General features: G+C 37.1%; 1 protein-coding gene across 1 annotated transcript; it reads left to right on the top strand.

Moving 5' to 3' along the window:
* Positions 1-14,065: 14,065 nt before the first annotated feature.
* On the top strand, positions 14,066-15,172 carry LOC112779024 (uncharacterized). The gene is made up of 2 exons (XM_025823290.1): positions 14,066-14,544; positions 14,599-15,172. Exons 1-2 carry the CDS (start codon positions 14,066-14,068, stop codon positions 15,170-15,172), a joined length of 1,053 nt encoding a protein of 350 aa, XP_025679075.1.
* The last annotated feature ends 238 nt before the right edge of the window (positions 15,173-15,410 follow it).

Genomic DNA, 15,410 nt, shown 5'->3' with positions numbered 1-15,410 from the left:
ACCACTGCTCAAGGTAATGGTAGCATTAGGAGTGTGTGTGGTTGAAGGGAATACAAGTGTATTCTCAGGAATTTTGAGATGGGAATGTTTTATTCCCATGTTTGGTTCAAGATTTAAAAAATTATTCATGGGTATGTTTTATTCCACGGAATTGAATTACCACCAATTTAATTCCAATTTCTCCCCTGGTTATCTTTAATACCAATGGGAATGGAATGTAAATAATGAAACAAAAAGATTAAATTACCCCTATTATTTAATATTAGATTTCACCTTCTTCATTTCTTTTTCATTTATGCTTCTATCACCCTAAAGTTTTGGCGGTATGTGATATATTTGGTTGATTTTATAGCATTCAATCAGGTTCCATTGTTATCCAATATTGCACATATTATATGCATATTGCATGTCTTTTTTTCTGACCCTAGTATTTTCTTTACTTTTTTTATGAAATGTATATGTTAAATTTAGTTAGAACAGTAGTTTTGTTTCTTCTATGTATTATTTTTCCCGATTTATTTTTTTTATGTTACCATCCAGTTGAAGATTTAACACATTTTAGAGGTAGGTTGGAATGTAATTGAAAATTTTGGGTCTTTGTATTGAAACATTGTTGTAGCACTTCCGCTCATCTAGGTCCAGTACAAAAGGGATGTAGAGTGCCTGGGATTGTTTAATGGTAGTTTGTTTAACCTCATAATTAAACAAAATAAACAAAAATAAATGTGGAATCTAAACTTTTTTGTAAACTGAGTATAAAAGAACAAGTAAATCTCTTGGATGAAAAACCAATGCAGTTTAAACAAGTTTCATCAACAAAGCAAAAGATATGGGAAGAGGGACCTAATTGGGGAAATAGACAGTCAGAGATACGTTGCAATACATGGACTCCAGATTACTGTTTCTTGTTGAAAATAGCCCACGTTGTTTGGAAGAGTTTATGCTTCTCTATTCTGCAGTATATAAAACCTAATAATAGACAAACAACATATTTTAGTTTTAGACCTATTGAGTTATGGTTCGTACTTCTCGGTCCTTATCAGACCAGCAAAACTCTCAAATGTAACATCCCTTCTAGAAAATTACCTTGCTTAAGTCATGATATTTCTACTAAAAAAACATTACGTAACCTTTTCTAATATTAACTACTTATTTACCCAGCCTTTATATCGATATCGCATTTTAGTTTCTGAGAAAATGCCAGAAATTTTTTTTTTATTCTTTAAAGTCATATATCAAAGATGTTCAATTAATGATAATCACATAAATACTATTAATAATAAATCTTATACAAGCAAACCCAAAATAAAAAGTAGATTCAACATACCACACCAACCTCTCTATATAAAATAAAATCTTAGGGAACAAGAGCGAGGAGACTCTATAAAAGCAACTGAAATCATAATGAAGGCCTACTAATCGCTCGCAACTTCATATTGAGTCTTCAAACCTATCTCACTGAAGGGGTGAAAAATTTTGGGGTGAGAACCAAACCACAAGTTCTCAGTCGAGGTCGAGAATACCATGAAAGTAAAGAATAAAACGCAAATAGTAAATTTAGTTCAACAATATTTATTTTCTTTAGTTCCATAAAACTCTTTGAAATTGCATTGGAAGAATTGGATATTAGTTTCAAGTTATTTTTTCTTAAAAAAATCTTTGATTGATAATAACCTTCAATATAAGAGTAAATACATACACAAGCAATTCAAATAGTACAAAACACAAACAGGCAAACAGAACATAAACAGACAAATAGGACACAAACAAACAAAGCAAAGAACAAAATAAAAACACAAGAAATATAATAGAGAATGATGTGCAAACAAGATAACGCATGTCTAGTCCTAGGGCAGGTAATGAGTTCATCTGTTAGTTTCTACCCGCTCCCGACATAACCCGTAGCAGCAGAAATAGGTATGATTTTCCAATCAACATAGGTACGGTTCTCACTAACCGATGTATGCATCATATCCTCTATAAGCAGACTCTACCTTACAGGTACGACATTCTAGCCATGTATGAATTGATACCCTCTGCAACTGCAAGTGATCCCAGGCTATCAGTTGTAGGTGCAGCTCTCAATATCTAAGTATCACTGAAAAATGTTCTGTGGTCGTACCACTCTCTATCTGACTGCCTCCACGCAGTAGATGAACATACAATAGATGATCATACCACAAGGTTCAACTCTTTATTCCTATTCTCATTCATTGTCTTTTTACAATCGTAATTATGCAAGTGGAACAAAACCCACGTCCTTGCCAAACAACCATAGCATCACTCGCTATGAGCCTTACAGACCAACAATTTTCAATCTCAACTATCTTTTCTAAAAAGGATCATTTAAGTTATTATAATAACTTACTTTAATATTCTCAAAATATCTAGTATTTACACTGAAATCCATTTCAATTTCTTTACAATTTTAATGGTCACTTTAACCATATAAAAACCAACATTTTTCAAGCTTGAATTCATTACTTTTAAATTGAACCAGTTTAGTTTTTCACCTTTCCACAAACATCAAAACCAACCAAGCATATAATACTAAGATTTATTTTTAACTTCACGAACCTATGGCTGTCACCAAAACATCCTCGATACTCTAACTTCTTTTCCGTTATTAATATATCGCACAAACTCGGAATTGCACAAACTTTATGTCCAGGCAACCATCTTGGACTAAGCTTTCTAACAAATCAAGAAACATAATTTTCCAATTACTCTAGCCTCAAGAATAAAAGAAAAATCGTGACTGCTCTGCAGTGTTTAAAAACAAAAAAAAAATAGCAACAGTATGCAATATTATCACGTCATGATCCGGAGTTGAACGCCCAAAACACGTTATAACTTGGAGTTCAACTCCAAGAGAAGCCTCAACTCATGGATAGATCAAGCTCAGCCCAAAAATACACCAAGTGGGCCCCGGAAGTGGATCTATGCATCAATTACTTACACATGTAAACCCTAGGAGCTAGTTTATTATAAATAGAACTTTTTACTATCATATTATCATCCTGGATTGTATTTTGAGTCCTATGATCACGTTTTGGGGGCTGGCCATTCGGCCATGCCTGAACCTTTCACTTATGTATTTTCAACGGTGGAGTTTCTGCACACCATAGATTAAGGGTGTGGAGCTCTGCTGTACCTCAAGTTTCAATACAATTACTATTACTTTCTATTCAATTATCTTTTATTCTTATTCCAAGATATACGTTGCACTTCAACTTGATGAATGTGATGATCCGTGACACTCATCATCATTCTCACCCATGAACGCGCGTGACTGACAACCACTTCCGTTCTACCTTAGGCCGGGCGCATATCTCTTAGATTCTCCAACAGAATCTTCGTGGTATAAGCTAGATAGATGGCGGCATTCATGAGGATCCGAAAAGTCTAAACCTTGTCTGTGGTATTCCGAGTAGGATTCTGGGATTGAATGACTGTGACGAGCTTCAAACTCCTGAAGGCTGGGCGTGATGACAAGCGCAAAAGAATCAAGGGATTCTATTCCAACCTGATTGAGAACCGACAGATGATTAGCCGTGCTGTGACAGAGCATAGGAACGTTTTCACTGAGAGGATGGGATGTAGCCATTGACAACGGTGATGCCCTACATACAGCTTGCCATGGAAAGGAGTAAGAAGGATAGGATGAATGTAATAAGAAAGTAGAGATTCAAGAGGAGCACAACATCTCCATACGCCTATCTGAAATTTCCACTATTGATTTACATAAGTATCTCTATCCATTTTATTTTCTGTTTATTTTTATTAATCATATTTGATTTTCTAAATTCCATAATTTTATCCTCCTGACTGGGATTCACAAGATGACCATAGCTTACTTCATACCAACAATCTCTGTGGGATCGACCCTTACTCACGTAAGGTATTACTTGGACGACCCAGTACACTTGCTGGTTAGTTGAACGGAGTTGTGTCCACACATAAGTGCCATAATAAGGATTCCATACAACAACAAAGAATACTACATTGATGTGATCACAATTACGTCCACCAAGTTTTTGCGCCGTTGCCGGGGATTGTTCGAGTATGGACAACTGACGGTTCATCTTGTTGCTCAGATTAGGTAATTTTCTTTTCAAAAATCTTTTTCAAAAATTTTTCTTTTATTTTTCGTTTTTCCAAAAATATTTTCGAAAAAAAATAATAAAAATACAAAAAAAATCATAAAATCATAAAAACCAAAAATATTTTGTGTTTCTTGTTTGAGTCTTGAGTCAATTTTTAAGTTTGGTGTCAATTGCATGCTTTAAAAATTTTTTCTTGCATTTTTTTGAAAATTCATGCATTCATGGTGTTCTTCATGATCTTCAAGTTGTTCTTGACAAGTCTTCTTGTTTGATCTTGAGGTTTTCTTGTTTTGTGTTGTTTGTTGTTTTTCATATGCATTTTTCGTTTGTTAGAGTCCATGCATTAAAGATTTCTAAGTTTGGTGTCTTGCATGTTTTCTTTGCATCAAAAATTTTTCAAAATTATGTTCTTGATGTTCATCATGATCTTCAAAGTGTTCTTGGTGTTCATCTTGACATTCATAGTGTTCTTGCATGCATCTTGTGTTTTGATCCAAAATCTTTATGTTTTGGGTCATTTTTGTGTTTTTCTCTCTCATCATAAAAAAAATTCAAAAAAATAAAAAAATTATCTTTTCCTTTCTTATCTCCTAATTTTCGAAAATTTGAGTTGACTTAGTCAAAAATTTTAAAAATTAGTTGTTTCTTACAAGTCAAGTCAAAGTTTCAATTTTAAAAATCTTATCTTTTCAAAACTTTTTCAAAAATTAAATCTTTTCTTTTTTTATTAATTTTCGAAATTTTTTTTAAATATTTTTCAAAATCTTTTTCTTATCTTTTACATCATATTTTCGAAAATTAGCTAACAAGTAAATGTGATTGATTCAAAAATTTGAAGTTTGTTACTTTCTTGTTAAGAAAGGTTCAATCTTTAAATTCTAGAATCTTATCTTTTAGTTTCTTGTTAGTTAAGTAATTAATTTTAATTTTAAAAATTAAATCTTTTTCAAAACTAATTTCAATCATATCTTTTTAAAACCATGTCTTTTAAAATCATATCTTTTTAAAAAAATATCTTTTTAATCTTATCTTTTCATATCTTTTTATCTTATCTAATTATCTTATCTTTTTATCTTATCTTTTTTAAAATGTTATCTTTTTCAAAATTTGATTTCAAAATATCTTATCTAACTTATTTTCTTATCTTTTTCAAATTTGACTTTTTGGTTGTTTCTTATCTTTTTCAAAACCACCTAACTACCTTTCCCTCTCTAATTTTCGAAAATACCTCCCTCTTTTTCAAAAAATTCTTTTTAATTAACTAATTGTTTCAAGTTTTAATTTTAATTTTAATTCATCTTTAATTTTCGAAATTACTAACTCCTTTTCAAAAATATTTTCGAAAATCCCTCTCTCATCTTCTTCTATTTATTTATTTATTTACTAACACTTCTCTTCATCTCTTATCACCTCCCCTATCCTTACTCTTTATACAGACTATTCATCCCTCTCCTTCCATTATCCCCTTTCTTCTTCTACTAATAATAAGGATCCTCTTTACTATGACATAGAAGATTCCTCTTCCTTTTCTTTTCCTCTTCTCTTTCATATGAGCAGGAACAAGGAAAAAGGCATTCTTGTTGAAGTTGATCCAGAACCTGAAAGGACTCTGAAGAGGAAACTAAGAGAAACTAAATTACAACAATTCAGAGACATAGTAGAGCTCAAGGACATCAATGGTCCTTCAAGAAGGCGCCACCCTCACTAAGGTGGACTCATTCCTTGTTCTTAAATTTTTCTTCTGCTTTTCATTTTTTTTATGTTATATGTTTATCTATACTTGTGTCTTTATTACATGATTATTAGTAGTTAGTAACTATGTCTTAAAGTTATGAATAAATCCATTAATCCTTCACCTCTCTTAAATGAAAAATGTTTTAATTCAAAAGAACAAGAAGTACATGAATTTCGAATTTATCCTTGAATTTAATTTAATTATATTGATGTGGTGACAATACTTTTTGTTTTCTGAATGAATGCTTGAACAGTGCATATTTTTGATCTTGTTGTTTATGAATGTTAAAATTGTTGGCTCTTGAAAGAATGATGAACAAAGAGAAATGTTATTGATGATCTGAAAAATCATGAAATTGATTCTTGAAGCAAGAAAAAGCAGTGAAAAAGAAAGCTTGCGAAAAAAAAAGTGGCAAAAAAAAATAGAAAGAAAAAGAAAAAGCAAGCAGAAAAAGCCAATAGCCCTTAAAACCAAAAGGCAAGGGTAAAAAGGATCCAAGGCTTTGAGCATCAATGGATAGGAGGGCCCAAGGAAATAAAATCCAGGCCTAAGCGGCTAAATCAAGTTGTCCCTAACCATGTGCTTGTGTCATGAAGGTCCAAGTGAAAAGCTTGAGACTGAGTGGTTAAAGTCGTGATCCAAAGCAAAAAGAGTGTGCTTAAGAGCTCTGGACACCACTAACTGGGGACTCTAGCAAAGCTGAGTCACAATCTGAAAAGGTTCACCCAGTTATGTGTCTGTGGCATTTATGTATCCGGTGGTAATACTGGAAAACAAAGTGCTTAGGGCCACGGCCAAGACTCATAAGTAGCTGTGTTCAAGAATCAACATGCTTAACTAGGAAAGTCAATAACACTATCCGAAGTTCTAAGTTCCTAGAGAAGCCAATCATTCTGAACTTCAAAGGAAAAAGTGAGATGCCAAAACTGTTCAGAAGCAAAAAGCTACAAGTCCCGCTCATCTAATTATAATTAATATTCATTGATATTCTGGAATTTATAGTATATTCTCTTCTTTTTATCCTAATTGATTTTCAGTTGCTTGGGGACAAGCAACAATTTAAGTTTGGTGTTGTGATGAGCGGATAATTTATACGCTTTTTGGCATTATTTTTAGGTAGTTTTTAGTAAGTTCAAGCTACTTTTAGGGATGTTTTCATTAGTTTTTATGTTAAATTCACATTTCTGGACTTTACTATGAGTTTGTGTGTTTTTCTGTGATTTCAGGTAATTTCTGGCTGAAATTGAGGGACTTGAGCAAAACTTTGAAAAAGGCTGACAAAAGGACTGCTGATGCTGTTGGAATCTGACCTCCCTGCACTCGAAATGGATTTTCTGGAGCTACAGAACTCCAAATGGCGCTCTCTCAACGGCGTTAGAAAGTAGACATCCAGAGCTTTCCAGCAATATATAATAGTCCATACTTTATTCGGAAATTGAGGACGTAACTTGGCGTTGAACGCCAAGTACATGCTGCTGTCTGGAGTTAAACGCCAGAAACACGTCATGATCCGGAGTTGAACGCCCAAAACACGTTATAACTTGGAGTTCAACTCCAAGAGAAGCCTCAGCTCGTGGATAGATCAAGCTCAGCCCAAACATACACCAAGTGGGCCCCGGAAGTGGATTTATGCATCAATTACTTACTCATGTAAACCCTAGGAGCTAGTTTATTATAAATAGAACTTTTTACTATCATATTATCATCCTGGATTGTATTTTGAATCCTGTGATCACGTTTTGGGGGCTGGCCATTCGGCCATGCCTGAACCTTTCACTTATGTATTTTCAATGGTGGAGTTTCTGCACACCATAGATTAAGGGTGTGGAGCTCTGTTGTACCTCAAGTTTCAATACAATTACTATTACTTTCTATTCAATTCTCTTTCATTCTTATTCCAAGATATACGTTGCACTTCAACTTGATGAATGTGATGATCCGTGACACTCATCATCATTCTCACCCATGAACGCGCGTGACTGACAACCACTTCCGTTCTACCTTAGGCCGGGCGCATATCTCTTAGATTCTCCAACAGAATCTTCGTGGTATAAGCTAGATAGATGGCGGCATTCATGAGGATCCGAAAAGTCTAAACCTTGTCTGTGGTATTCCGAGTAGGATTCTGGGATTGAATGACTGTGACGAGCTTCAAACTCCTGAAGGCTGGGCGTGATGACAAGCGCAAAAGAATCAAGGGATTCTATTCCAACCTGATTGAGAACCGACAGATGATTAGCCGTGCTGTGACAGAGCATAGGAACGTTTTCACTGAGAGGATGGGATGTAGCCATTGACAACGGTGATGCCCTACATACAGCTTGCCATGGAAAGGAGTAAGAAGGATAGGATGAATGTAATAAGAAAGTAGAGATTCAAGAGGAGCACAACATCTCTATACGCCTATCTGAAATTTCCACTATTGATTTACATAAGTATCTCTATCCATTTTATTTTCTGTTTATTTTTATTAATCATATTTGATTTTCTAAATTCCATAATTTTATCCTCCTGACTGGGATTCACAAGATGACCATAGCTTACTTCATACCAACAATCTCTGTGGGATCGACCCTTACTCACGTAAGGTATTACTTGGACGACCCAGTACACTTGCTGGTTAGTTGAACGGAGTTGTGTCCACACATAAGTGCCATAATAAGGATTCCATACAACAACAAAGAATACTACATTGATGTGATCACAATTACGTCCACCAGTGACCATAGAGGCTATGGTCACGGAGAAAACTGTGGCCATAGATAAGGCTATGGTCACGGTTTTAAGATGGGGTGACCATAGAGGCTATGGTCACAGTTCTAAAGAGGGGTGACCATAGATAAGGCTATGGTCATGGTTTTAAAGAGGGGTGACCATAGATAAGGATATAGTCACGGTTTTAAGGTGGGGTTACTATAGAGGCTATGGTCACAGAGAAAACCGTGACCATAGATAAAGGACTGCTGATGCTGTTGGATTCTGACCTCCCTGCACTCGAAATGGATTTTCTGGAACTACAAAACTCCAAATGGTGCACTTTTAACGGCTTTGGAAAGTAGACATCGAGTGCTCTCCAGCAATATATAATAGTTCATACTTTATTCGGGATTAGATGATGCAAACTGGCGCTCAACGCCAGTTCCATGTTGCATTATGGAGTCAAACGCCAGAAACACGTCACGAACCAGAGTTGAACGCCGAAAACACGTTACAACTTGGCGTTCAACTCCAAAAGAAGCCTCAACACGTGTAAAGCTCAAGCTCAGCCCAAGCACACACCAAGTGGGCCCCAAAAGTGGATTTCTGCATCAATTACTTACTTTTGTAAACCCTAGTAGCTAGTCTAGTATAAATAGGACATTTTACTATTGTATTCAGTGTCTTTTGACAGTAGTGTCTTTTGACCGATCCTAGATCCTGAATTGTATTTTTTTATCCTGTGATCACGTTTTGGGGGCTGGCCATTCGGCCATGCCTGAACCTTCATCACTTATGTATTTTCAACGGTGGAGTTTCTACACACCATAGATTAAGGGTGTGGAGCTCTGCTGTACCTCGAAGTTTTAATGCAATTACTACTATCTTTTATTCAATTTCAATCTTATTTCTGTTCTAAGATACTACTCGTACTTCAACCTGATGGATGTGATGATCCGTGACACTCATCATCATCCGTCCCTATGAACGCGTGCCTGACAACCACTTCCGTTCTACAAGCGAAAGCTAGAGTGTGTATCTCTTGGATTTCTGATGTACGACGCATGGTTGCCCTCGCCTGACAACCGAGCCTTCCATTCCATGAGATCAGAGTCTTCGTGGTATAAGCTAGAATTGATGGCGGCATTCATGAGAATACAGAAAGTTTAAACCTTGTCTGTGGTATTCCGAGTAGGATTCCGGGATTGAATGACTGTGACGAGCTTCAAACTCGCGATTGTTGGGCGTGATGACAAATGCAAAAGAATCAAGGGATTCTATTCCGATATGATCGAGAACCGACAGATGATTAGCCGTGCTGTGACAGAGCATTTGGACCTTTTTCACTAAGAGGATGGGATGTAGCCATTGACAACGGTGATGCCCTACATACAGCTTGCCATGGAAATGGGTAAGAAGGATTGGATGAAGGCAGTAGGAAACCAGAGATTCAGAAGGAGCACAGCATCTTCATACGCCTATCTGAAATTCCCATCGATGATCTACATAAGTATTTTTATCTTTATTTTCTGTTTATTTATTATTATTATTCGAAAACTCCATAACCATTTATTATTCGCCTGACTGAGATTTACAAGATGACCATAGCTTGCTTCATACCAACAATCTCCGTGGGATCGACCCTTACTCATGTAAGGTTTATTACTTGGACGACCCAGTGCACTTGCTGGTTAGTTGAGCGAAGTTGTGAAATTATGTTTAGACCATGGTATTGAGCACCAAGTTTTTGGCGCCATTACTGGGGAATCAATTTCAAACAACAATTTAAGTATGAATTAAAGTTGGGTTGTTCCTTTCATCGGTTTTTTCCATTTATGCATCTTTGTTTGAGTATCAATTTTATTAAGAGGAATGCTAGGGCCAGCAGAATTTGTGATATATAGCCATTAATTAGTCATTATTAATATTTTTAATGGTATGAGATGACATCTAACGTTATAGGATTACTCATTTTCCTTTTGATGATTAAGTGCTGGCCAGATTTCAATAAAAGTGCTGACCCCCTAGACTTTTCCTTTTATTAATTCAACTCACTTGTCAAATAAAATACCTTGGCAGTTAACTGATGCCGTTTGGATTAAAATTTTTAGATATGAATAATTTTAGGGTGAAATTATAATATTTGATCATTTTGATCTTTTACATTGTTATGATGGTAGTACAAAATAGGGTTAAGTACTTTTTTCGTCTCTAAAGTCTTGGGTCAATATCAAAATCGTCTCTGACTTTTTTTTCTTATTAAAATCATCCTCAACATTACAAAACATTATAAAATCATCTTTTGTCCATAAACAATATTTTTCAGACGATTTTGCCTTGAAACAAAAATAAAAAATCCTTTCCCTCACCACTAACACAACTCCTTTCATTATCATCATCATCACCGAACCTCTTTCTTTCTCTCTTTCAGACTTCTACTCTCCCTCATTATTTAGGGGAAAAGAGGAACAGTAAGGTTTGCATCATAAAAGGACTTCGTGACCGTCGGATCAGGTTCTCAGTCCCCACCGGCATTCAATTGTACGATTTGCAAGAAAATTGGGACTCTCTCAACCAAGCAAAGTCATCAATTGGCTTCTTGATGCTATAAAACTTGATACGATAAGCTTCCCTCTCTTCACTTCCCTCAACCCTGCTTCCAACCGCCACAAACCCTATTCTCTCATCTTCTCCATGACCCTTCCTCTTTCTGGATGGCAACCGTCAGAAAACCCAGATTCTAGAATTTGGACTCTTCCACTTCCTCCTCTTCTTGTTCCAAATTTTTCAAAGGGAAAGACTTGATGACCACCATACCTTCCGATAATAATAATAATAATAATAATAATAATAATAATAATAATAATAATAATAATAATAATAATAATAATAATAATAATGTCAAGTGGATCTTCAAATCAAATAATGCAGATCATAAAAATCAAGAATTTGGAGACGGTTACACTACTCAGAGACTTTTCTGAATAGAGACTACTACTACTAATTCTTTTAAGAGTTTGTTTTTCAACAACAACAACAACTCTACTCCAGAGCCTTCTAATTTTGGGGGGCCATAGATTGTTATTTCTTTCTAGTTCTTGTTCTTCTTCTTCTACAAGTATTTATCATCACCATCATCAAGTGGGAGATTATTATGGTAGTTATCAAATGATGAATAATGGGGGTTTGATGTAATTGAACCATTTATCTTCTTTGCAAGTAGGCCCATCTGGTTCCTCACAATGATGATGATCAAAGGGGTTGAGAGTTAGTGCTGAGGGGAAGGGATTTTTTATTTTTGTTTAAGGGTAAAATCATTCAAAAAATATTGTTTATAGACAAAAGGGCGATTTTAGAACGTTTTATATCGTTGAAAATGATTTTAATAAAAAAAATTGGAGACGATTTTAATATTGATCCAACATCTTAAAGACGAAAAAAGTACTTAACCCTAAAAAACGTCACTGATGTTTTGTAAAAAAATATTTTTTTAATTATCAAAAGACAAAACGTTATTGACGTTTTATAAACACTCATAACAACGTAGTGTACCTAGTTTAGATTATCTTTAAAAATTTTACCACTTAAAATCCAATATACGAAAATAAAAGTTCAGGATATCTGTGAAATGCTTTTGATTTGTTATATAGAAGCATCCTTTTTTCTTTTTGATTAGTCAAACCTTGCACCTGTCCTTATACTCGCAATCGTGACAGAAAATTTCTGTGCTTGTTACAATTTGTCAAAGGTGGTAACACTGTGCATATTTTCCTAAAAGACAAGCATACCTATTTTTAATCATTCAAGACAGGAAGAAAAATGACATAATAAGCTGATTACATTGGGGAGGCTTTTCAGTCACACCTTGACTATGTAAATGACAAAATGTATTTCCTAATTCTATTGGTTCTAGTGGTTGTATGGCCATGGTAACCAATTTGGTTGGTACTGTGCATCACTTGCAACTTGGAAGTTGTTACTTATTGCAATATAATTTAACTGATTAATCTTCATTAATAAAAGGTTACAGTATTATACTATTATCTTGATAAATATTATTGCAAAATCATACACTCTTGTCTCCCTTGGTAGTGAGTACAGGTGAATAATTATTGCATTTCCATTTCAATTTGACCTTGTTGATTTGAAATGGTTTCTTAATTTTGCAGGTTCATGTGTAAAAAGGCTTTAAGCATGGAGCTGGTATTCTCCGTGAATGGTGTCTCTTTCACTATGCGTTAGGTTACGTAAATTTTGTATATGGGTAATTGTCTAGCATGATTTTGCTTAATTAATTGTGTCAATTTAATTAAATCGGTATGGTTTCTGGCCAAAACAGAAAATTAGAAATAACAAAACATTGGGCCTTTTCTTATACCCTAAACCTTTAAGAAAACTTGGACTTTTTCCTAATATTGATAATTTATTGCGAACTGCAAGCTGTCTCATCCTTTCCTTAAAAAAATGCTTACTACATAAATTAATCTAAGCATCTATACCCTTGGTCTGTAAGTTTTGAGGGGATATAAATATGAATTTAATTTTGATGTATTTTAGTATAATGTATTTTTACACATATTTAATTAGGAAAAAGTTTGGTAACAAAAAAATTTCAGTCATAATTAGCCGAAACTTTTAAAAATTTACTTCATTTATATAACTTAACAACATTTTTATTTTTTATCTCACTTTTCTATCAATCCACTTATCATATTCTTATCATCCCCATTTGTTAATGACATTAATTATAATATCATATTCTGTTATGGACCGCCGAGTCCAGCCCACTAGCCGTTGGGTCGGGGCACTACCCCTAACCCAATCCCAAGGCACCCCTTACAAAAGAGAGGTCCGACGGGTCAGGTCCTAGAACGCCCGACCCAGGGCATACCCGACTTACGATCCGTACGGCCCAGGACACCGGTCGGGCTAGTAACTTCGGATCATGACCCGAAGCCCCGACCCCGGGTCTGGAACGACCTGCACTTCCCATGTGGATTACGACAACTCATGGAAGCTTCTTGCGCAATGGGCTAGGTCATTCTCAGGGCCCGCCCCACACAGTATAAAAGGGGAGAGGTCAACTCTCCCCCCAAGGTACGTAAAATTCTTACCTAATTCAGCTACCACATCGTACGGACACTGACTTGATCGTCGGAGTGTCCTTGCAGGTGGCCACCCCCATGCTTCACACCGCCTCTGGCATCACCAGCTCGCAACTTTGTCTTCACTCCACGTCAGCTCAAGGTCTCACCGGCTCCTCTACTCATCACCACCCGACCCATCGAGTACCCGAGATCATCAGGTAACGAACATTAGCACCGTCTATGGGGACCTTGTAGATATGGAGTGACTTCCCACATCGAAGGAGCTTCGCGAAGGAGGAGGGGCTTGCCTAACTAGGGCGAGTTCGACAGCTCGTACTGCCAAACACACACATTCTTCCGTTCAGCCTAACCAACAGATTTACACCAAAAACCCCGAAAGGCGTCCCTTCAGGGGGACAGGAGCCGATAGCGCTAAGATCATGCAGGAACTCAGACACAGAGTACAAAACCTAGAACGAGAGCTGGCAGCGAGGAGCCGATCCCACAGAGACGTTAGCCACTCCCGCGATGATGCCAGCCAATCTCACACCCTCACCCGATCTCCTTCCCGAAGACTAGAGAGCCGAGAAAGGAGTCCAACAAAGCGCAACGAGGCACACACACAGGCGACCTCTCAACCTCACCAAGGCAGGTCCGAGGGCCGCGGGGAATCCCAAAGTGGGAAAGCCAAGAAACAACAAGAACCCATAATCATGGGGACCACCCCCTTCCACCCCTCAATCCTCAAGGTCTGGCTTTCGAAGAATTTCGACAAGCCAACGGACATGAGGTACGAGGGGACCAAGGATCCACATGAGCACCTAACAGCTTTTGAAGTAAGAATGAACTTGGAAGGAGTTAGCGATGCAGTCAGATGCCGAGCATTCCCTGTGACACTGGCCGGCCCATCGATTCGATGGTTCAACGCACACCCATAAGGGTCCATTACGACCTTTGTGGACATCTCCCAAAGCTTTTTGGCTCGGTTCACGACACGCATAGCCAAGGCAAAACACCCGATTAACTTTCTAGGGGTCACCCAGAAACCCAGGGAACCGACCAGAAAGTTTTTGGACAGGTTCAACGACAAATGTTTGGAAATTGACGGCCTCACAGACTCGGTCACTAGTCTTTGCCTAACAAACGACCTGCTAAACGAGGACTTTAGGAAGCACCTCACAACTAAGCATGTGTGGACTATGCAAGAAATTCAAAGTGTGGCCAAAGAATACATGAATGATGAGGAAGTCAGTCAGGTTGTAGCAGCCAATAAGCGGCAGCTCCCTAACCCTTCAGCTCGGCAGGTCACCCAGGTGGATAGATACATGGAGGCCCTAAGGGACGGAACCCCAGCCAAACAGCACAAACAACCTCCACGGGTGGGAAGGTTCACAAACTACACGCCACTCACGGTGCCCATAGTGGAAGTTTACCAGCAAATTGTGGACAAGGGAATCTTATCCAGACCTAGGCCATTGAAAGAAAGAATGGGAGGCAACAAAAGCCTCTACTGCAACTATCACAAGGATTTTGGGCACAAGACCTAAGACTATTTCGACCTCAAAGACACCTTAGAACAGGCCATCCGGGAAGGAAAGTTGAACGAGTTCTCCCGACTTATCCGAGAGCCAAGAAGACGAGAACGGGAGCGCTCAGAAGAAGATCGAAACAGGATCGTCAAAGCGAGACAAGAACCCAGCGATTCGATGCCGAGCATTCCCTGTGACACTAGCCGGCCCAGTGATTCGATGGTTCAACGCCCTCCCATAAGGGTCCATTACGACC

The sequence above is a fragment of the Arachis hypogaea genome, chromosome 3 (assembly GCF_003086295.3).
Source record: "Arachis hypogaea cultivar Tifrunner chromosome 3, arahy.Tifrunner.gnm2.J5K5, whole genome shotgun sequence".
Lineage (NCBI taxonomy): Eukaryota > Viridiplantae > Streptophyta > Magnoliopsida > Fabales > Fabaceae > Arachis > Arachis hypogaea.
Note: the sequence above shows the minus strand (reverse complement) of the source record. Positions and strands in the feature narration are given on the sequence as shown.

Bases quoted from the DNA above. Each gene is read 5' to 3' on its own strand.
- LOC112779024 (XM_025823290.1), top strand. From the start codon at position 14,066: ATGCAGGAACTCAGACACAGAGTACAAAACCTAGAACGAGAGCTGGCA. The intron at 14,545-14,598 runs GTTCAACGCACA...CATCTCCCAAAG, and splicing joins GCCGGCCCATCGATTCGATG to CTTTTTGGCTCGGTTCACGA.